We start from the raw sequence: 23,352 nt of genomic DNA, 5'->3' as shown, positions 1-23,352 counted from the left end.
CCACATGGGCTGCTTCTAGGAAGATGAGCCCTTGATATTGGGGTGGCAGGCACAGTGAGGCATGGGCTGGCCCTGAGGGAGCTGGGGTCCTGGCAGGTAAGCAGATCAGTGACTCCAGCCTCAGATGGAGGTCTGGGGTCCAGTGAGAGCTGACTGTGGGTGGGCAGTTCACTCACTGCTGGTGAGACAGAGGCTGGCCTGCAGTACTACCCAGCAGGCCAAAGGATGCACTCAGGTGGGGCCCATGTGGACCTCAGCAGAATGGATGGGTGGATGGATGGGAGGAGAGCCAGTGATGGATAGTGTGCGTGGGGACACAGATGAATGCACAGGGATGATAGTCAGATGACAATGAACTGCCAAGTGATGAAGGTGGACAGATGAATAAATGTTTGGATTGTGATGAATGATGAATTATGGAAAGACAGGGAGCCGGATGGATGAATGACTGATGGGCGGAATGTTGAATGGACTCATGGGTGGAGAGAGAATGGATGGATGGGTGATTGATGGGTGGGAAAATGGTGAATGATGGGTAACGGGTTTGTAAGTGGATGGATGGGAGTATCCGTGGATGAGTTAAGTGGTTGAGAGAAAAACAGCAATAATAAGAGGGCGAGGCTAGCAGAGGAACATATGCTGGAGCCAGAGAATCCATCTACCCTTGCCAAGCTCCCAGGCTGAATGGGATGGCACTAAGCACTAATGCTTGGTGTTAGACCACCCCCCAACCCCAACCATTGCATCCAGTATTTCTGATATTGACTATAGGCATGCCCTCCACCTCCCAAGACCTGTAAATAAAGTCAGAAAAACTGAATGAGGCCTGAAAGTTGCAATGATTTTTTTGGATTACAAATCAACTGGTAAGTGGACTGCAGCATCACCAATAACCCAGCTAGTCCCAAAGGTGGGAGGTAGAGGGGGCAGAAATGACCAGAATGTTGAATTACAAATGCACCCAGAAGAATGAGATTCCAAGTGCAGGTGGCCAGGGGGCTGGGGTGGGTAGCAGCATTAGGCTGCATCCCACAGGGCAAGTAGGGGGTGGCCCTGTGCACCGTGCAGTAGGAGCAAGTCCGTGAGTGGTAGACAGCCCCCAGGCCAGTAGTCACAGCCTATGGGAGAGAGACAAAGGCGGCACCAGGGCTCTAAGGGGACCCACCGCACACTGCACTGGGGAACTGGGGGCAGGGGCCATACCACACAGGGGCCTCCAGTGGGATGATACAGCCCTTTTCAATGAGGCCTATGGAGAAGCCATGGGCTGGGATGGAGAGTGGGAGCAGGAGGTCACTGGAGGCAAATAAATTGTGGATAGAGGCCAACGGTCAGAAGAAGAGACTATGTGTAGTAAGTGACCACTCCTTGTCCTCGGTCCCCTCGCTGCCATGTGCTGCCCTCCTCCCACCCTAACCACCATGCTCTACTCCCATCTGTGTTCCTTAGTTAGGGTTAAGGTTGGGGCCCAGGGTTTATCTCTGACTTCCTATCAGTTGTGAGCTGAATTGTGTTTCCCCAAATTAATCTGTTGAAGTCCTAACTCCTAATGCTTCTGAATATTTCCTTATTTGGAGATAAGGTCTTTACAGAGGAAACCAATTTAAACTGAGGTCATGAGGGTGGGCTGTAATCCAATTTGACTGTTGTCCTTGTAACAGGGGCAGATTTGGGCACAGAGACACGCAGAGAGGGAAGATGATGTGAGGACACAGGAAAAAGATGGCCATTGACAAGCCAAGGAGGGAGGCCTGGGACAGACTATCCCTCATGGCCCTCGGAAGGAACCCCCCTGGCAACCTCTTGATCTTGAACCTCTGGACCCCAGAACTGTGGGACGGTAGATTTCTGTTGTTTAAGCAAGTCCATCTAAAGCTCCTGGTTGTAACAGCCCCAGCAAACCAATACCCCATCTCTCTATGTCCATCTCTCTGCTCTCTGTTCCGCATTCCATCTCTCCCTGCTTGTCCTTCCTTGTATGGCGGCCAGCAGTTCTAGTGCCTTGGAGCCTGTGGGGGGTCACCAGGACAGGGGTCTTGGAGGTTAAACCAGAAAATGTGGGCTAAGTGTGTCACCGGGTCATCCTGCCTCTTTTCTGTGCTTCACTGTCTCTGTCGCTCCATCTTTCTCCCCTCCTCTCTCCCTTCTCTCTCACTCTCTCCCATACCCTCTCTCAGATCCTCCTTGCTCTGTTAATGCAACTCATAAACATGTGATCCACAGCTGGCTGGGATTACCAGTCAGGTAGGTGGCATCTGGGAGGCAGCAAGTTGACCAGGGCAGAAGTCTTTATGCCCAGGTGACACAGAGCTGCTCATAGTGGGCGGGTCCCAAAACGGTCCCCACGGTAGTGCCTGGGTGGCCAACCTGGGACATGCCTCCTTCATGTTGCATCTCTTGTTGTCACCTTGGCCATTACACTGCCCCCAGGCAGGGAGAAGCCTGGAGGTAGAAAGAGGTGCCAGAGGCCGCATCCACAGGGTAAGTGCTTTTGGATGCCTGGTTAGCGAAGACCATTGAGGACAATAAGATGTTCCTTGTATCTTAAGCTGATACCACTACACACAAGGCCTGAGCTGGACACACCAGAAAGCATTTATTGAGTGAATGGGTGAATGGATCCATTAACTCACTGGATTAATGAATTAGGTCTTGGTCACCTGAATGTACAATTATGACCACATGTCATTCCTGCCCAGTGGTTTAATCACAGAAACTTCCCCCTCTCTCCCAGGGAAGCTTGCCCTCAATGACTCGGCTCCACTGCAGGTGTCAGGAGAGCAACAGTGGCAGGAATCCAGGAACAGCATGGAGAGCTGGTCAAGCATTCTCATAGATCACTGCCTATCTCCATGGGATTCTTACCTCCACTGGGGAAGACACGTGTCATTGTTATAAGCCACCTCAACTTCTTTTTCATACCCACTAAGTAACTAGTGCTAAAAAATAAACTCAGCAGAAAGCAGACAAGGCTCTGTCCCTGAGGATGGCTCAGCTGGGAGCTGGTTTTTTAGAGCTCAGGACATGAACACAGGAGTGGCATTTCCTCTGTGCCTAGGAGACTCTGTGGTTTTGGTTTAGTGCCACAAATGCCCTGGTGTGACTACTGTGCACCAGGCCAGGGGGCAAGTAGGGGCCCAGCACAGGCATTTTCTTTAAAACCTCTGCCAGTGCCTCAGCTCACTGCAAGATGCAACCCACTAGAGGGTGTGAAATCCATCAGGGCTGAGACCAGCATGTTTTTAATGAAATGAAATACAAGAGAACAAAGAGTATCAGTGTGTGTATGTATGCATGTGTGTGTGCATGCACGTGTGCCTGCTGAGCCACACAGTAATTTGCATTGAAAAATCCAGCTCAGCTCCCATGCCAGTCTGCCTGCAAAAGCATATTGGGAAGCCAAGGGCTGGGAAGGATTGCATTTAATAGTTTACAACTGAAGGATTTGAGTAGAGAAAGCAAAAGCAAACCCTTGGGCTGGGGGGAAGGAAGGACAAGCAGACTCTGCTTTTTTGGGCAAGCTGTTTTATAGCTTTTGCTGGAAGCAGAGACTCTTAAATTATACTTCAAAAAGCCTCATCTGGCCTTGCATGTCCCTCCGCTTGGCAGCTGACTCAGTTCCCAGGTATGGAGAAACCCCTTTGAACAAACAGGTTCTCACTGTGTCCTCTGCCTTGCCCCTGTCTATTCTTCCACTGAGATGAAAGAATAGAAGAGAAAGAATAAGAGGTCAAGATGGTCTAGAGGTGGGGAATGAAGAATGGTGGGGTCACCTCAGGCACTAACATTTCATGCTGTCACTCCTCATCACTACATACTCTAATGGATCAGGCAGGGTGGGAAGGGTCAGGACTGTAGAGTCAGCAGAGCCTGCTTTCAAAGTGGCTGTGTCAGCACCTTGCTGTGCTGTCTCATGCCAGTTGGCAAGCCTCCCCAAGCCTCTCCCCACTCAGCTGACAATATCAAATGCTGGAGAAACAGGAACTTTTACATGCCGGTAAGAATACAAAGTGCAGCCACTTTGATAGACAGGTTGACAGTTCAACCATACTCTTACCATATGATCTAGCAATCATTCTTCTTAGTTGAAAACTTATGCCCATGCAGAAACCTGGGCATGGATGTTTATAGGAGCTTTATTCATAATTGCCAAAACTTGGAAGCAAGCAAGATGTCCTTCAGTGGGTGAATGGATAAACTGCAGTACATCTAGACAGTGGAATATTATTCAGCACATAAATGATCTATCAAGCCATGAAAAGACCCTGGAGGAAACTTAGAAGAACATTAATAAGTGAAAGAAGCCCATCTGAAAGGGCTACATACTGTATGACTCCAACTATATAACAGGGTGATTATGATGTGTCAATGTATGTTCATCAATTGTAACAAATATATGACTCTGATGGGAGACACTGGTAATGAAGGAGGCTATCCATGTGTTGGAGCAAGAAGGTTATGGAAAATATCTGCACCCTCTCTCAATTTACCTAAAACTGCTCTAAAAAATAAAGTCTATTAAAATGTAAAACAACAAACAAAAATATTTGTAACATATATTGTAAAAGGAGCATATGTGATTAATATACAAAGAGTTCTAACAAATCAAGAATTCAATGGAAATGGAAAATGGAACAGTCAAATCACAAACAGATTCAAACTGTCAATAAATAGATAATAATAATTGGAAACATTTACTTAGCCCTTATTTTGAGCTAGGAACTCTGTTAGCACTTTACATGTATGATGCCATTAAAACCTGAAATCCAACTAATAAGCAAGTATGATTATTATCCTATTTTACAGATGAAGAAACTGAGGTGCAGACAGGTTCAGCAATTTGCCCAACACCACACAGCTTGAGAGTACCAAAGAGGAACTCTCAGGCAGTCTGGCTGAACACAACAATACTTATAGTAAAGGAATGACATATCAAAATTACCATTAGATAATTTCACTTATCAAGTTAGCCAAAATGTAAAAGTTTCATAATGCTCAGATTTGTCAGGGGTATGAGAAAATAAGTATTTTCATGTATTATTGGTGCAATCTTTGTGGAGAACAATTTTGCAATATCCACAGACATTTTGATCATACCCTCTGATGAAAACTTTATCCTATAGATATCCTCACATATGTACACAAAATTATACATACAGGGATATTTATTTTTACATGGTTTTTATAATGGCAAAAAAATATGGGAAATAGCATAAAGGTCAGCAGAAGAGGACTGGTTTAATTTTTAAAAAACATTCTATGCAATACAATATACCCACAAGAAAGGAGGAAATCGAATATATATATGGCAATATTATATATAAGATACATTCACTTTTTTAAAAAGGCACAGAATAGTATCCAAGTTGATCTCATTGGTATAAAATATTTAGAAATCTGAGGTTGTGATTACAGAGGAAATTTCCTGGAGGACCCATGGAAATTACAGTGGTAACTGGTGGAAATGCAAAGAGGGGGGAGACAAATCTTCACTGTACACTTTACACTATTTGAAATTCTTATCATGAACATGTACAATGTTAAAAACAAAAGCCCGGGTCTGCTCTGTTTGAAATTCTTATCATAAATAAGTATTCCTTTCATTTTTAAAAAGATAAACAAAAAGCAGGCCTAAGTTCACAGAGACTGGAGTTTAAATTCCAGCTCCTTTGTTTCCAGGTTGTGAAACAGGGCAAGTTACTTGACCTCTCTGAACCTCAGTTGTCATTATAAAATAGGACTAATTGTGAGAAATTAAGAAAATAATGTACGCAAAACATCATCACTGCTTCTGTCATTCATTTAGGGTCAGAATGTGGCAGCCAGTATTATCATTGCCTTCACTAATCTGCAGGCAATGAAAAGCTGATGCTTTTTTTAAATCAGTTAATTGTCTGTACCAATAACCTATTCAGCCAGTTTTTTGGTTTCTTCTCTCCTATGATAGCATGACGTCTGGAGGTATAGTAGCCATTTTGTGACCATGAAGACAGCCCTCATGAACACCCTAAAGATGGCAGAACAGCAGAATTATGGAAAAAACCTGGATCCTTGATGTCTTCATTGAGCCACTGAGCCTATTCTAGAACAGTAGCCCAGCAAATTCTTAAGTGAAATTAAGAATCAAGTGAGAAATTAAACATCCTAATTGTTTAGATAATATCAGGTTCATAATACAATTACTTGCAGCCAAAAATGCCCTAAGGGAGATAACAGCTTAGAGAGAGGCCTTGTGGGTATGAAAATGAGAAAAAAGTGCTTGTCCTGGACACAACTGCTCCCTCTCCCCCCACTGAAGAAGAGGAGCCTACCACTAGGCAGGTTCTACTCTCTTTCAGTCCCACACACACCTTCAACCACACGTCAGCTCCCGGGTCCTTCTGTCTGACTTGCTATAAGGAATAGGCTCTCCGTCCAACCTCTCTCTTGGCTACCATCAGCCCTGGCATGCCCACCTGGCCTTGGGCACCAGATGCAGCCAGTGAGACAATTAATGACAAGGAACATGACCCTCAGAATCAGCTGCCACAGCAGTGAACTTTAGGCCCCGGTCCCTTGACAGTGAGCTCTAGCTCAGCCCTTCTCACCCCACTGCCCCCCATACTCCCTCTGCCAGACAGGGTCAGTCTCCTGTGAAGAGAGGCACAATCCTGGCTGTCTACACCTGCTTTCCCCATGGCCCATGAAGAGCACCCTCGTGGAGTGGGACCACCAGGCACATTAAGAGGCTCTAGGTAAATTTAAACCCAAAGGCAAACCAACACCCACACGCACCGAGCGCGCCCCCACCTGGACTCCACCATCTCCATCTCTATCCTCTTCTCTGGAATCTTCTGACTTGTTGTGCTGCTTGGCCTGGAGCACCCGTAGGAGGGGCGGAGGAGAGGGGAAGGCGCGGGGCCTGGACCTGGCAGTGACAGCCGTTCCTCCACCTCCCCGCACCGCCCATCCCGGGGCAGGACTGGCGGGAGGTCTCTCGAGTCCGCTCTGGGTCCGGACAAGGTCAGGGGCTTGCGGCCTGCGCGCCCCTCCCTGCCCGGTGCCTCTGGACTGCGACTCCGCGGCCGCGAGGGGGCGCCCGGGCTCTTCCGGGCTCCTGGGACTGCCGCTGAGTCCAGGCACCCGGCGGGCGGAGCAGCCGCAGCCGCAGCCGCCGAGGGCCCTCTGCTCCCCCGCCGCCGTCCAGCATCCGCCAGCGGTGAGGGTGTGAGGCTGCAGGAGGAAAGGGGGCGGCGGCCTCTTCGCTCCCGGCCGCGATTCCATAACGGAGGGGACCGAGGGGACCCAAGGCCAGGGAGAGGAGGTGGCCAGGCGGGGAACTAGGAGAAAATCTGAGGGATGGCAAAAGGCTCAGCAAGCAAAATTATGTTTTCATGAATATTTTAAAATAAAAATTAATGCAAAAAACAAATGATAAAATATCAGAAACCCAAATAAAGTCAGGATCCAACTTCCCTCCTGGCTGTCTTGCCGTTCAGCAAGGCTCAGGTAGTGTTGCCAGAGCGCCCAGTAGTGCCCAGCTCTGTGTGTGTCCCAGTCCCTCTGGGACCACAGTCCTGCAGGTTCCTCTCTTGTTCCCAGCCCAGTGGTGTGACCATGGACAAAGCTGGGGATTGTATGGGGGGAATGGGCAGCTCAAGGGCTGGAATCTTCTCAAGAAACCCTTTCCCCTCTGTGAATTCCCACAACTCTGAAGGGAAAGAAAATCAAATCAGAAAGTCTTCCTCAAGAGACACAGGTTGGGCTTAGAAAGCTGGCATACCAAATGGCACCCTTGGCCACCACCCTCCCAGCACTTGACCGCCGAAACTGAGAAGTGGATGGAGGGAGGGCAAAGCAGGCTATAGGTGAGGGGCTCAGTGAGCGAGGGTGAGGGGACACTTCCACCCTTCCCTAGTAGGGATCCAGCACCCCTAGATCCTTGGTGAGCCATGGAAAATGCCAGCCCGAGCAGAGACTCCCTACTCAGGCCTTGCTCACACCTTCTCAGGGGGCACTTTCTCAGGTGTCTACTTGGTGCTAAAGACAGAAGTCTCCTCTCAGCCCTGACTCCTAGACATAATCCCAGTCCCACGCAGGAGAAAGGCACGGAGATGGGACAGCTTGGTGCACTCCCACTGAAGCCCAGGCCATACTCCAGCCTAATTATAAGTCAAGCAAGAAGATGGTGAAAACATGAAAGAGGAGACGGTCTACCTAAAGCCAGCCAATGAGCACTGTCCACCCAGTGTGCTCTGCAGGTGAGCCAGCCAACCACACCTCAGTAAGGGCCGCCAAAACTGAGAACTGATGGGGCACCCTTCCAGCCTCACCAAAATCATGCCACTCACCAGCAGGACCATTGACATCTGATTTCTCTTCTTTTTGGCAAAAAAAAGTGATGAAAACCTGACAAAGCAATCCCAGGCTGCCTATGAAAGCCACCTTCTCTAGGGAAATGCTCAGAAGCTCTTTGTTAAGCTCAAACGTTTTTGTTTTTGTCCGAATGAGAAAGGAGAGGTGGGAAGGAAGGACCCAGATTCGTGAAAATCAGGAATGCCAAGGCCCAGATGCAGCTATGGCTGGGGGAGAAGCAGCACAGACCACACAGAGACCAAGTGGGAGGGGTATGTCAAGGCTGACCCTTGGCATCAGGGAAGGAAACAGGGGCAAGGACAATGGGACAGTGGGGAGACACAGGTTCCAGAGGGCAGAGAGGACATGAGAAAGGAGAAGGGGAAGGTGAGATTGAAGAGAAGAATTAAGGCCAGGGGAGAAGGAACAGCAACAGCAGTGAGTGCAGGAGCTGCAGGTCTGGCCTTGGTCCTGGTCAGATAGTCATGGGCTCTGCACTCCCACAGCCTCCTTCATAAGGTGCTGAGAAAGCACCCTATGTCTTCTCTCAGGAAAGGTTCAGAAATGGAATGTTCTAGGCCAGGACAACTGGGTAAAGAGTACACACCTTAAAGTGGGACACATTCACCCACCCTGAGCCCCAGATGTAGACTGCCATAGTTCTACAATTCTCACACTCTCTCCTACAAAGTTGGAACATTAACAATGAATTTCTAGGCATCCATTTGGGAGCACATTTGCCAGGGGGCAGGCCTCCTTGCTGAGCCATCTCGGGTTGGGGTTGGAGGGGGAAAAGGAGAAACAAGGCATGAGTCATAGAGTTACTGCAAGTGAGCAAAGGTGGTGTTACTTACCCAACTTGGAACAAGAAAGTCAGAACCCGCCTGTCCGTCACCAATCCTACAGGCCGATGCAACTTGGATTTTGTTTGGTTTTCTTAAATAAACATCAACTTTTCTGAGATGTTTTTTCTGGTTTATTATCCCTATGTAACCACCACAACAGAACTAACCCCATGTTCTCCCAATCCATCAGGGAGACCTCTATCCAGCTTCAAAGCAGACCTGGGAAAGGCTTAATGAAGAAGGTGCTACAGACCACCTGCGGTGAGCATCCTGCTCCTCACCTTCATGACCCTCGCATACAGCTGAGGAAGTTGAGGATCAGCGACGTTAGTAACATGACCAAGATCTCACAGCTATAGAAGATTCAGGATTCAAACTCTAGTTTTAGACTACTAAGCTATGGTGCCTCCAACAATGTCCTAAGTGTCAGGACCTACACTGGGAAGGACTCAATGGCCCTTGTGAAATAAGAATCCAGCTCTTCTAGGGGACAGAGACTCAATCCAGCTGGCACAGGAGTTGACATCACAGTGGCAGGGCCATTCTCTGCTTTTCCACCCTCCCCTGCATGGTGACCTCAGGCCAGCAGTAGCCTACTCTCTGGCAGGAACTGCTTCTTCCCCAGGATGGACTGGTGATTCCCTGTGAGGGTGGTGGTGCCTGGAGCTTGGACAAGAATGTGCACTGAGTCCCAGCCAGGCCCAGAGGTGGCAGTCTCCAGGAAACCAGGCTTCAACTGGTGGGGGCCAGGAAGGCTGCCAGGAAAGAGAGCCAGTGACCAGAAGGGAGGAGTCACTGGCAGAGAGGGGGGAATTCCTGCCTGGGCATGGAGCTCTAGGAATCTAGGGTGGATTCTGGAAAAGGACAGAATCTACCAGGACAAAACCAACAAGATCAGCCAGATCAACCACCTTCCCTGGCAAGGCTCTGGCCTCCTTAGTCTATTTTGAATTCAAAACAAAATAAACAGTGAAATCAACCACATCCAAGAATAGGGCCTGAAGGGGCCCAGGGAACTCTGGTCAGAAATCTGGAATCTGAGGGGAGGAGATCTGTAAACCAAGCTGGAGGCCATGTCCTGGGACCTTAAACCGCTGGTGGTCAGGCCTGGCCAGGAAGAGACCACAGCAAGGAATGGTGAGAGGCTCAGTCTCTAGGTGAATTCAGAAATTAAATTGCATTCTCTCCAGGGAGACCATCAGCCCAGGCTGTGCAGCCTGACTAGTGGGGCCAAGAGCACAGTTCATGCCATCTCGGGGCAGCCAGCTTAACCAGGAGGGTGTGCTGGGGGCCCAGCCATGCACAGCCCCAGAGCCACACACAGACCAGGCTGAACTCCAGCCCCACCCTGCAAACAGAAGTGTCACAGTGAGCTGGGTGGGCAGCTCGGCTAGCCCTGCCCATTCAGGGCCCAGCCCAGCCTGCCACCCTGGCACTCCAGCTGCAGCTTGGAGGTGACACAGACTGGTACACATGAGCCAGAGAATGAACTCATGACAATTTGTGTATGACAGAGGAGAAAGTCTCTTCATGAAGGGTATCACTGGACCCAGCCAGACCCTGTGACACATGGTCCCTCACCCACCTCTCCTGAACCTGCTTCCTGCCTCCCCTTGTCCAGGGTGGTGGCCTCCTCTCCTTTTGCACAAACTGGAAACCTCAGTCTCCTGGAATTACTCTTTTCTGAATCCGCCACACAACTGTGCGTGTGAGTGTGTGTGCCCAGCCCCCCACTACCCACTCTACTTCCCTCTGATGCTTCTGTGGCTCCCCAACCCACATCCCCCTGAGCTCCTGCCTCCCACATTTTCCACACTAATCTCTCCAACAGTAGCCAAAGGAATATTCCTAAAATGAAATCTGACCCCAACCCACCCCTTCTGCTGCTCCCCTTAACTCCTTTTCCTCAGTCATACCAAGATCCTCAAAATGGGAACTCCCTTGCCAGCCTCCCAGCCCAAGCACCCCAACAAAGCCCATACCATGGTGACTCGTGGCAGGCTGGCGAAGGGCACAGCACACACCTCCAAGCCTTTGAGCAAGCTGTTCTTTCTGCCCACCTATCCAGCCCCACTGTGTCTTCAAGACCTTGCTCAGCTGTGGCCCTGTGTGAAGGGGCTAGCCCCACTTTCACCACTCCTCCACTCAGGTCCCCACAGCTGGAGCTCCTGTGCAGGGCCAAGTATACAACCTGGTACCCAGGTGTCACTCCCCAGAATGCAATGTCTGCCCTGTGCCACACACAGAGGGACAGACAGGACACAGGCTGCATGGTGCCCAGCGCCCCACAACTGTATGAAAACCTGCTTGATCACATTTTAAAAGGGGAACAAGGCCAAGTCCTGTCCTGCCCACTATATCAACCCCCACTGCCCAGCCCCACCCTCAGAAGCAGTTCTGATTCAGTGTCATTTTTAAGCAGGGGAGGCATTTTACCTGGCCTTGCAAGGAGCAGGAAAAGAAATGCACATTTTTGGGTAAGAAAATGCCATCCTGGGGCCTGGGAGGCATTCTGATCTGTAACATGCCTTTCCCACTTGGTTCCTTGGGCCTATTAGAATGCCTCTTCTGCTTTAAAAATTATCCCATTGTTGCATGAGTCATTTCCACCTCAATGAATACTGGGTCCGTGGGGGCAGGGAAAGGTAAGCCAGCTGTCAGGTCCTGGACTCCTAGGTGCAGACAAGGTACCAGGAACAGGGCCAGGTTGTGAGCATAGCTGCATAGGGGCCCTGAGTCCCTCCCATGCTGGGTCACCCTGGCAGGACACTAACCTTATAGCCCCCTCACAAAGGTGGGCTGGCAGATTTTGTCCCAGGAGCTTAGAATCTTCAACAGAAAGCCCTAGAACAAGGACATAGGCTGTTCCCATCCTCCACAAATCTTGAGAGATCTTTGGGCAATGAAATCAGCCCAGTATCCTGGGCTGCCTGACCCCCATGGTCCTGACCCCCACCACCTGGCCCACGTTAGGTCACGTAGGCAGGACTGGGCAAATAAGCCCACAGGCCTCATTGCTCTCCACAGCCTCACAGCTCTGGCCGTTTGGTACCAGGTGGGAGGTCCCATCCCAGGCTCCTTCCTTTTTCCTGTCTATTCCTGCCTTCCCTCCTTTGAAGAATAGCACCAGCTGGGCATAAATCTTTAAACCAAAAGAACGAAGTAACAACGGTGCAATTTCAGTCACTGCAACATACATGGGCCCCATCCTGAGGCCAGTCCCTGACACTAAGGGCTGCAAGGTAGGCTGGTTCTGAGAGCACCTGATGCCCGTCGATAATGCTGGTACTGGTGTGTGCCCCACCCAGCATGAGCTCAGCCAGAGCCCCGGCAGCCTCTGTCTCATTCCCCAAGGAATCCACAGAACCTGACAGAGAATATGGGCTCAATAATTTGTCTTGTTCATGACTGCACTGCACTGAACAGCCATGTGCTGTAGGGAAACACCCCAGGTTTTGGCCAGCCTTGGCTTTGTATCTTGGCCACCACATCAAGCTGTCCAACCTGGAGCATGTCAGCCACAGCCTTGCCAAAGGTCTGTGATTTCACCAGTAAAATGGGGTGAAGAGGTGAAGACTAACAAGGTAAGATGATGAGCACAGCATGTGGCACACAGGAGGCCTTCAACAATGTCAGTCCCCTTCCCTAAAGACCTGTCCCTGTTACTTGAGGCCCACCTTTCACATCATAAATCCATTATATCTCAGTGTTGCTTTAAAATAAAGCCACCAAGTGTCCTAGGGGAAATCAGCAGAGTTCTGAGAAGATACCAAACAGAAGGTTGAGTATTTTTACAGAAAAATCAGGATCTCCCTTAAGAACAGTGCTGAAACTTTGTCCCAAAGTTCAGAGCCCAGATGAGCAGAGATGTGGCTCCTGGGGATCAAGCCCTTAAAAACCAGCTCAGCTGTGAGAAGCAGGAAGCACCCAGGCTCCAGTCCTGTGTTCTGCTGGCATCTGACAGCAGAGATGTCCACGGCTGCAGATGGGTCCAAGAAGCACGGGATCCCCACTGTCCCTGGCCTGCAGCCAAGTACATGGGCCCAGGATAGCACCAAGGGCTGCAGCTCCTCACTCAGCGGCTTCACTGGAACAACTGCAGCAGCTGGGGCACCGCAGGGACTGTATGACAGCTCGCAGCGGCCGCCTCCGGCCCTCGGCAGACAGGCTCTCCTCGCTGGTGGGTGCCTGCTGCAGCTGCTCAAACTGCATCTCCAGGTGCTTCTGGATGGCTATGCCAAGCACCTCAGGGTCCACCGCAGCTCCATAAACCTCCCATGTCATGCCCTCAGCATCCCATCGCACGTCCCGCACAGGGGATGATGCCTCCTCCAGGCTGGACCCCAGAGTTACCTCTGGGAATGTATGCAGAGCCACAGGGGCTTCCAGGGGTGGGCTGGTGGACACAGCCTTGCAGACTGCCATGGGGGCTGCCTGCACACCAGCATCCTGGGCTGACAGAGGGGATGTCACCATGGTCACCAAGTCACCGGCAGAGGTCATAGTCCACACATCCTTAGTCCTGGCACCAGGCTCTGTGGCTAACCTAGTGGGACCCCAAGGATGGGCACAGCAGAGGGAGTGCCCAGGAAGGCCCGCAGACAATCGACAGTGGAATTTCACCCCATGCTGAGGCTGCAGCCTGGACTCACTCATTGATGCCATTAGTTTGGGAAAGGTCAGGATCCCTGGGGCAGGCAGGGAGTGGCAGCAGCCATCAGCCCCCACCTCCCTCATGCTGCAGAGGAGAGCTGCTGGGGGCTGAGCATGGCAGGAGGTGGTGACTGGCAGCCCAGGGGCTCTGGGCCCAGCCTGAGAGCTGCTGCTGTGGCTGGCTGTGTCTCCCAGGTCCAGTGGCGGCACCCACACCTGACTCTCTCTTTGTGTCCAAGATGAGTTCGAAGTCCCATCCTCTGGGGTCAGGTCCCTTTCCCGGCCTGCAGAGGCCCTGCCTTCCTGGCTAGAAGTAGTGCCAGGCTGCAGCCGAGCCCTGTGGACAGGAGAGCTACCAAGGGCTGAGCAGATGAGGCTGGCCTTTTGAGCACTGCTGTGACCCCAGGTCTGGGTGCTGCGGACTAGGTCCGAGTGGCTCCTCTGCATGGCAGCAGCACTGGGGATCTGCAGGCGACTCAGATTGCCACCGCCCACGGTAGACACGGCGTCCACTGTGCTGCTGTGCCAGTGGCCCACGACACCGGGCTGTGGGGGGGGGTGGGAGGCCCATGCCTGCTCCGTGTTCTCAGCTGGGTGCCCTTCCTCCTCCGGGCCCGGTGGACAGGTGCTGGCCTTGCCTGGCTGGGCCTTCCATCCAGGGCTGCTGGCACTCTTGCAGAGCTCTGGCCTCTGCCCCAGGCCTTCACCCAGCAGGCTGGACGAGCTCTGGCACAGGGGCTGTGGGCAGGGGCTCCGGGGTGCCCGGGCACCCACCTCAGGGTGGTTGGTGCTCATGGCTGCCTACAGGAGAGAGAAGGAGGGAGGAAGGTAAGTTGAGTTGGGTGGAAGCACCTCTGCTGGACTCGGCTGTGGGCACACACGGGGCTGAGCACACTGGATGGGCTGTCCAGTTCTGGCCTGCCTGACTGATCACAGCCATAAATAAAACAATGGCAGGACACCAGATACTCCAAACCAAGATCACCACCCATGATACACATGTCAGCTGTTAAGCCTTTACTGCTGGATTATGGTGGGCTGGGCAGGGACATGGGGCAGGGCGTGAATCCAGGGGAGAGGTCATGTCTGCTGGGGCCTTGGGGTGGGACGGCAGCCCTGGGGGCGGAGGCTTTTAGATAACACCTCCTAGTCAGTCAGCACAGGAGTATTGCAATATTTTAATAACTAGTAAAGCTTGACTGGTGAATACTAGCCTGGTCCCTCCCAGCACCGTCAGTATCCATCTTGGTCTGGTACAGAGTGGAGGCTCAAAGAGAATCTGTGGACTGAGCAAGCAACACACTGAGAATTGGCCTGGGTTTTTCCATGCCACCTTCCCCATCCTCTCTGGCCTAGCCTGGCTGAGCTGCCACATCTCTGGGACCCAATCTTGTGAAGGGGGAAAGGTGATTTCCACCTCTGGCTCCAGGCTTAGGAATAGGCCCAACATATCAGCCCTTTACACACAGGAATCACTGGGCATTTGTTCATTCATTCCACAGCCCTCTCCTGAGCACCTGCAGCATGCCAGACTCTGGACCTGGGTGACATGGAACTCATTTAGATCTTGCTGTGCCCTAGGAATGGGGTCCAATACCACCAATCAGACACACTCTCCATGAAGTTTAACCTCCCTCTTGTCACCCTCCTTACCTGCCCCCTCTTTACCCTCTACCCCCATGTCATTCCTGTCCCTTCCTCCAGCCACACAGATGCTTCTGGACCTGCCCACTGACCCATTCACAGCCTAGAGTCAGCACTGGCCCCTTCAACCTGAGCATCTCCTCCTGGGAAAGCTTTCCTGAACCGAGCTGGCTCCATCTCTGGCTGAGTACTGTCTGTCCTGAGTGGATCAGCCAGCCCAATTATGGGACTCTCACCAACCTAAAGCTGTCAAAGCAGGCCTGTAGCCTGTTCACCTGTGTCCATCCAGCACCCAGCACTGACCTGATAAGCAGCTGGCACTCACAGAATGTCTGCCATATGCCTGACCCAGAGAAGGAGCAAAGAGAACCCACAGAGGAGAGTGCTGAACACCAAAAACAGGGTCTGAGGGAGGGCATTTCCAAGGCAGGACAGCTCACTCTGCATGATGGATCAGAAAAGGATTCCTGGAGGACCAGCCATGGAAGGCAAGCCTGAGAACAGAAGGGAGAAGGTGCCTAGGGAGAGAAACAGGGTGAACAAGAGGTGGGAGGCCATGTGTTCAGAGCACCTGAGGGGAGCAGCAAGCTGGGGCTGGGCAGGGACTGAGAGGGAGTGAGTGGGGTCAGGGCATCTGGGCCAGCGTGGCCCTGGCCAAAGCTGTAAATTAAGAATATTTCTCTGGGACTCCCTGCCAGGCAGGACCAGCTGGAGAAGCAGGGTGGGGAAAGAGGCAACCGCTGCCATTTGGGCAATCCCAGTCCTGCCCTCCCACCCCCCGGGCTGAGAGAACTGCCGGGAAACCAGCCACCCCAGGCAAGTGAGCAAGGCCACCCACAAGGGACTGTGGGAAGAGTTCTCAGGAGCTCAGTTTCTGTATAACTACAAATGTCTTGCCGTCCCAGCTCTCAGGAGATGGCTGGTGACTGGCGGAGCCAAGAATGAGGGTGTTTCTGGAACTGCCGGCCCCTGAGAACTCACAGCCTGCTTTGGGGTCCAGTTCAGCCCAGCTTCCTGTGATGAAGGAGACATGCTACCCTGCAGTGTCCAGTATGATAGGCCCCTGGCCACGTGTGGCTACTGAGCACTTAACAGGTCAGTGGCTAGTACAACTGAGAAACTCAGTTTCTCATTTCACTTAAATTTAAGTAATTTAAATGTATATGACCACATGGGTTTCATGACTACCATGCTGAGCTGTGCAGCTCTAGACACAGCCCCAGCCTGGGCAGGAGTGTCCCATTCTGGCTGCTTCTTGGGGCCAAAGCAGATGCCAGGCTGGTCCCTAACAATCAGGAAAAGGAGTAGTCAAGAGAGGACTACTGCCCAGGCCCTGCCCTCAAGGAGCTGCCGTCCCAGAGATAGATGCATAAACAGAGAAGGGCAGCAAAGCCAGTAACAACAGGATGATGATGATGATGACAGCTTCCAGTGCCCAATCACCCACCATGTGCCAGGTATGTGCCACATCCTTCCGATGCATTATCTCATTTAATTGTCAGAATAAGCTCTTGAGATACACCATCATCCCCATTCTACAGATGAGGAGGCCAAAGCTCAGAAAGGTTTGGTGATTTGCCCAAGGGCACACAGCTAGTGAGTGGCTAAGCCAGGAACAAACCCAGGAGTGTCTGAGGTTCCCTGTGCTCCCTTCAAGCACTGTGAAGACTTCCATCCTGGAAGCTATCACCTGCTGCTGTCATTATCTTTTTACTTATCTGTTGCCTTGATTCAATGGGAGCCCAGCACCCAACACAGCATCTGGCACTCACAGTGGTGCCCCCGACATGCCAGTGGAACAGTGAATGAATGGAAACAAAGCCTGGACCCCCATCCCACCCCGCCTGCTTCTTAGCAGCTTCTTAGGCAGCCTGGAGTCAAGAACACCAAGAAAGCTCCATCTGGACAGCCTACACAGTCTCTGGCTGAGCCCCACTACCCCAGACCCTCCTAGGGAGCAGGGCCATAAAGAACAAGCCAGGTCCTGGCCCCCATGAAGAAATAGGTGCAGTGAGGGTGGGTGTCCTCAAACTCCACCGACATCTAGTGAGAAGCCATCAGGGACAAGGATCCCACTGTGCCTGCTTCACCAGATGGCTGCCCAGTGCTCAGGGCTAGGCATCAACCAGAGAGAGCAGTGATCACAAAGCCCCCAGTGGGTGGGGAGGTGTATATGTATGTCTGCTACTCAGGTGACATAGTTGAGCCCTGGAGATGCTCAGAAATGTGAAAGAAACCCCAGCTGAACCCCAGCAGAGTATTTCTCCTATAGCCTGGCCTTCCCAGCCCTCAGGGAGGGAAGGGCTGTCAGGGAAACCACTGAGGTTATGGGGCTATGTGTGGGGGGCAGGTTCCCCTTCCCACTATTGGCAAGAAGAGGGGTCTCCCAGGGAGTGATGGGAGCCAACCAAGGAGCTTTGTAGCCACAGGTGAGCAGGTAGGGCAAGGGGGTAGTTTCCAACCCTGGCTCTTCCCCTTCAGCGCATGTGCGCTCAGGTGGATACCCAACCTCTTTGAGCCTGTTTCCCCAGTGCAGAATGGAAGTAATCCCCTCCCTGCAGCATTATGAAGACTAAACATGATGGCGATGTGGATGATCAGATAGTGATTGTTAATAATAATAATCTTTCCTTTCTTCCTCCCTTCAGGAATGACTTGTGCTAAAGGTGTCACAGGGACTACTACTGGGGCAGAAGGGCCCTTTAGATGCCACTGAGACACCCCGTAAGTTAGTCTAGTCTTGCTTCCCTATCCTTCTTACCTTCATCCATCCTAGGACCTAATCACCACTAGTGTCCCAATGTGTCTATCACCACACTAAGTGTCCCAGTCTATTTTAAACCTTAATTTGGAAGGATATATGTGCAATGCTCATACATGCATGAACACAGGTACACACATGTGGACACACACACAAGTTTGGAGTCTGCATTTTAAAATCTCCACGTGGCATGCCCACTTGCCTTAAAAGCCATGGGAAGGGCTCCAGTTTCACCCTGAAGAGCCCCTGGAAAGATGTTTTAGCGTAAGATAAAGGAGAGGCATATAGAAGTATCCAAGACCCCTAGTGTTCTTTGGATGACCACTTAATGTTCTCTCTCCTGTCTCATTTGATGCCAAAGTTTCAATATGGCCCATGCCCTACAGCCTGTGCAGAACTCTCCTGCTGCCTCAGTCTGCCTGCCATAAGGGTAGGATAAACCAGCCTCACAAACAGCAATCAACCAATGTCATTTCAAGTAAAAGATCCCAGTTCTGCAGAAACTTCCAGGCAACCCAACCAAAGAGACAGCTAGAGATTTCATCTCCCACCATGTAACCCTGGCAGAGGAGTCCAGGCCTTTGGGGTATGTCAGGGGACTACCAAGAGCACCACACGCAGGCCCATCTCAGATCACACTTAGCATCCGTGGAAGTCTCCTTCTATTAATGGACAGGCATTTGGATGATGACTTTTGCTTCCAGCAGAACCAAAACAAGAAAAGCAAACCCAGGTGGTTAGGGGGGATGCCCAAATGTCAAAATATGGACCTTACCCCTCAGGGACCACACAAATTTCTCATGCATAGTGGGGGTGTGGCAACATCCAGAAGGTGGTCTGATAGGACTGCTCAGAGCCAAAGTTGGGCAATATGGTAGGGAGCATCTCTGAACTACTGAGAGACAGTGTTCGCAGGGGGCAAAAGCGGCCCATCACAGAGCAGGTGAAGGGGACTTAACAAGATACCCAGGTCACAGGCTGTGCCAGGAAAGAGTTCTGGGGTAATGTGGGGCAGAGACCCAAAGGACCCAGCTCTACTTACCAGAGAAAGGCCCAGGGTCCCACCAGCCCCAGATCTTCCTCCCCTGAGGGGGACTGGCCACTTCCCCGAAGGCATTTGAATGGAGAAGGTAAGCCTCCAGGCCCAGCCGCCCCAAACCAGAAACAGCCCAGTGACTGGTGTGTCCCTACCAGCATGCTCACCAGCGCCCACGCCACCCATGGACACACCAGAGGCACACACACAAGCCCATTTGCTGTTTGAGCCTGCAGGAAACAGCAACTGCACAGCTGCGCTCTGCATACCGCGCACAGGCCGCCTCTGGCTAAGGGGCCAAAGGCTGACACACCACACCATACACTGTCCCCTGCCCGCTCCTCCGAGCCGCGGCCGCACAGAGCCCACGATCCCCAAAACTATGCTGCAAACCTTCCCCGCACGAAGGCAGTGACTGAAGGAAGACAGAGCTGTGGGGCCAAGGGGCTGGGATGGAGGGCAGGAGGGCGGTGGGGTGGGAAGAGAAGGAGGAATGGGAGGGGAAGAGGCGACCGACGCAGGGGTGGAGGCAGACGGGCCGGGGTCCTGAGCAGAGTCGAAAACCGGGAGGACGGGCAGAGGAGACCTGGAAGAGGGGACGGGATAGGCAACGAGAGGAGAGATGGGAGGCGGGAGGCGGCCACGGGGGCGCTGGGCGCTGGGCGGGGGCCGGGATGCCGAGGGGCTGAGCGCGGAGGGGGGTGAAGGTGGGGCTGTGCGGCGCCGGACGGGGAGGCACGGCCCAACCTCCCACCCTGCCCCCCAGCGCCCACGGGCGCGCACAGAGCCGGGCCTCTCACCCTCTCGCCCGCCCGGGCCGCCCGAAGCGCTGCTCCTGCGGCCGCCACAGGTGCCCGGCGCAGCGGCCCAAGATGGAGCCGGGGCCGGACCTGGCCTGGGCCCGAGACGTCGCCCGCCGTCCCCCCGGCCTGCGGAGCCAGCGCTGGGAGGTGCCGAGGGGCGGCCGGGCAGCCGGGGAGAAGGGGCGGAGGGGGCGGCGGCCGGGCACCGCTCACCTGGACCCGCCCCCGCGGCCCGGCCCCGCCTCCGCCGACCGGCGGCTCCGGGTATCGCCCGGCAACCCACAGCCTCCGGCCTCCCTGCTCCCGTTCGGCCCCACCAGCCCAGTCCTCCTCCCCGGCCCGCCTCACGGCTTGTCCCTGTTGTGCCGTCTTTTCGGCCTCGCTCCCACCGTGATACCGTTTCACAGGCCTGCCCAACGAAACCCCAAGACACTCATCTTCCCAGCCTTACCCTCCCCCTCAGTCTTGTGGGCTTGGGCTTGGCAACCCCCCAAACCCCGCAACCCTCCAGGCCCCGACCCAGCCCCGAAGTCCACTTCCTCACAGCCCCGCCCCCTCGGTCCCTGTTCCCGTCCAGCACCGCACCCCGCACCCGGGTCTACAGCTCCCCCTGGTACCCCCTCCCACACGGCACTACTCCCAGGTCCTCGTAATCCCAGCCCCGCCCTTCACAAGTCTCTGGCCTCGACCCGCCGTCCAGACCCCACTGCTTTAGGGCCCACCCTCGGTGCTGCCTAGCCCCGACCCTGCAGACTTGCATTCTCCGAACACGGGATCTCACAGTGCCATCCCCTCAGCCCCACTCTCGCGGACTCCAAGACCGACCCTGGTCCTTCGAGCTCCGCCTCCACGAGCCCTCCACGCTCCAGGACTTGTCCCTAGAGCCCTGCGCCAGGCCCCCACGACTCCAACCTCCTAGATTCTGTCCCCAGATTTGCATTCCTAACCCTGCCCCCAAGGCCTGTATTCTCCCTTCCCTTTCCGCGCCCACGTCCCAAGCTCCACCTTTACCCCTCAACCCGACCCAACTCCAGGCGTTCAATCACCAGCCTGTCCCCACGGACCCGAACATCTGGCGTGCGCAGTGGGTGTGCAAGGTTGAGTCGACCTCACCCAAGCCCTGCACTCCTTCGCGCCGCTCCAACCACCCCCAAACGCCCTCCCTCGCTCCCTCCCCGCCCCGCCAGTCTCAGCCCGGGGACAGCCAGGTCCCGCCCATCTCGCTGGGGGCCTGAGCACTCTCTTCCCTCAGCATCCCCAGACCTCCAGCAGCCGCTGGCCAGCGCAACTCACAGAACGTGCCACAGGCGGCTGCCATCCCAGGCCTACAGCCTACCCCTAATGCCCTCATGGGGTTCCTGCTACCCATCCAGGACCACAAGTTAAGAGGAGCTTCTCCTACCTCCGAGCCCCAGTCTCTGAAAATTGGGTCCCAGTGTCAATCCTCGTCCATTGACATCAGTTCTAGGAAACCCTGATTTGCTTGCCCAGCCCTTTGCTGAAGGGTTTGCACCCCTTCAGTCCAGTGTCCTGGAAGCCAGTGCCATCATCTCTGCTTCTTCTCCAGTTTAGGAAAATCTCAGGCCTCCACCTCACCTCTCCAGCTTCTCTCAGCCCTGCATCTGGCCTGGAGCATCAGGAGGAGATCTGCAAAAAGCTTTCCCACCCCAACCCCCACCCCAGCCCTCTGAGCAAGGCTGAGGGCAGGAACATGCACCAAGAAACTACCTCAAAGCCCCCAGCCGGCTACCTAGCCCAAAGGAGGGGTGTGTAGCACTGTGTAGTGGGTGTGGCTTGGACCTAGCACCCAGCCACCCCTACCCCACCCCCTGGTACATTCTGTGCATGTGGGTCCCCTCCCAGCCTTAGTAATCCTGTCTGTAGCTCTGAACTGCCCATTATCAGATTGTCTCATGAAGCAGAGACCACAGATACCAATGCATCCTGCACAGCACATGGCCCTGCAGGTCTTACCTTTACACTTCCCACCTGGCTTTTAACACAGGCACTCCTGCCTTCATGTTCCCTCCCCACATGCCTGAGATCATGCTGCTCAAGGCCTGGCTGGAAGCTACCTCCTCTGCCCCTCTCCTCATGGACAGTTACAGCGTCAGTTGGGGCTTTGTCACTGGTGGAATGGGTAAGGTTCTGCTCAGAAGACTGCCCTAAGTACCCCTTTCTAGCGGGGTCTTAGAAGACTCTTCCAGAGTCTGGTAGGTGGCTGTCCTAGTGGGAATGAGCACCTGGGGCCAACATGGGTATCCAAGTGGAGACCCTAGGCCCTGGCCATCCTACCACACACAGTCTGGGAGGGCGATCCTGCCCAAGAGAGCAAATGAGAGCTTTGTTGACTGAGGCCACCACTCACTCCTGCTCCTGCCCAGGTATTAGGGATCATCCTTCCACATTGCAGAATCATTCTCATATTCCCTTTTTAGGGAAGTCACTTGAGCTCCTGGAAGGGATGAACTATATAGGGTTACACTGACATTTGCTGCCAGATCCAGGACTCAAACCTGAGGCCTCCTGCTCCCTGATCATATTAGAGCTGTCTGGGGACCCCACATCAAGTGTTTCAGGGAGGCCAGCGTGGAGCTGGGTGTCAGCAGATGTTTGCCACGCTGGATGTCTGCAGCACCTGCCTCCAGGGTCTCTGAGCATTAACATGGCCTTGGCCCCTTGACAGGCTGGTCTTCCAAGTGTGGCCTGCAGGAAGCTTCCCTGGCTGTGGTAGCTGCCCAGAGCAAGCCCAAGATGGGGACAGACCTGCATTGCAATCCCAGCTTCCCCAGATACTCATTTGCGCTGTGATCACACACACAAGCAAGACTCGTCATCAGTGTGAGCATCAGTTTCTTCATCTACAGAATGACAATAATTGTACTCACCTCACAGGGCCGTGAGAACAATGGGGCTTGTGCAAGGGTTTTGTAGAATGTTCTTGCTGCTATTAGTCATTTGATCAAATATTTATTGAGCTACTCCTGTGTCAGGTTCTGGAGATACAAGCCAGGACTGCATGGTAGCAGTGGGGTTTGCTGATTGCTTTGATAGAGAAAGGAGGCTCTGGCTTAGGAATGCATGCGCCAAGTGCCATTTCTTGAGACTCAGAACACTGACTGAAGAGGAGCAAGTGTGGTGCGCTCAAGAGGTCAGTGGGGCACACTGCAATGGACAAGATGCCAATGGAGAGGCCAGCTGCGCATACAGGACCAGTTTCCTGGGAGGTCTGGGTATCATGGGCTCAGGGTCCCTGAAGTCACAGGAATGGGTTAG

At 53.2% G+C, this 23,352-nt stretch overlaps 2 protein-coding genes across 7 annotated transcripts in view; both read right to left on the bottom strand.

The window, feature by feature from the left end:
- Positions 1 to 9,164, bottom strand: part of LOC108409240 (neuropeptide Y receptor type 4-2) — a 32,782-nt gene extending 23,618 nt beyond the window's left edge. The window contains exon 1 of one of the 2 annotated variants that reach the window (XM_017679698.3): positions 6,775 to 9,164. In XM_017679698.3, coding sequence (XP_017535187.1) covers positions 6,775 to 6,809 — 35 coding nt within the window. In that variant the 5' untranslated portion in view covers positions 6,810 to 9,164. The remainder of the gene's footprint in view (positions 1 to 6,774) is intronic. The other variant, XM_017679699.3, reaches the window with a different exon arrangement.
- Positions 9,165 to 12,948: 3,784 nt separating this feature from the next.
- GPRIN2 (G protein regulated inducer of neurite outgrowth 2) lies at positions 12,949 to 21,184 on the bottom strand. Of its 5 annotated transcripts, none has more exons than XM_073241131.1 (2): positions 21,088 to 21,184; positions 12,949 to 14,633 (listed from the first exon to the last, which is right to left on the bottom strand). In XM_073241131.1, the coding sequence occupies exon 2, from the start codon at positions 14,625 to 14,627 to the stop codon at positions 13,251 to 13,253; it is 1,377 nt and encodes a 458-aa protein (XP_073097232.1). In that variant the 5' UTR covers positions 14,628 to 14,633; positions 21,088 to 21,184; the 3' UTR covers positions 12,949 to 13,250. The 5 variants fall into 5 exon arrangements, with proteins under 5 accessions (XP_073097232.1, XP_073097234.1, XP_073097233.1 ...); XM_073241133.1 differs by having other exon boundaries at positions 21,123 to 21,158; XM_073241132.1 differs by lacking the exon at positions 21,088 to 21,184 and adding an exon at positions 20,902 to 20,991.
- Positions 21,185 to 23,352: the final 2,168 nt, after the last annotated feature.

The sequence above is a fragment of the Manis javanica genome, chromosome 7 (assembly GCF_040802235.1).
Source record: "Manis javanica isolate MJ-LG chromosome 7, MJ_LKY, whole genome shotgun sequence".
NCBI classification, from domain to species: Eukaryota; Metazoa; Chordata; class Mammalia; order Pholidota; family Manidae; genus Manis; species Manis javanica.
The sequence above is the reverse complement of the archived record's forward strand: the minus strand, read 5'-3'. Positions and strand labels throughout refer to the sequence as shown.

Bases quoted from the DNA above. Each gene is read 5' to 3' on its own strand.
- GPRIN2 (XM_073241130.1), bottom strand. From the start codon at position 19,594: ATGGTGTGGTGTGTCAGCCTTTGGCCCCTTAGCCAGAGGCGGCCTGTG. The intron at 14,634-19,279 runs GTAAGTAGAGCT...TCTCTCCTGTAG, and splicing joins GGACCCTGGGCCTTTCTCTG to GCAGCCATGAGCACCAACCA.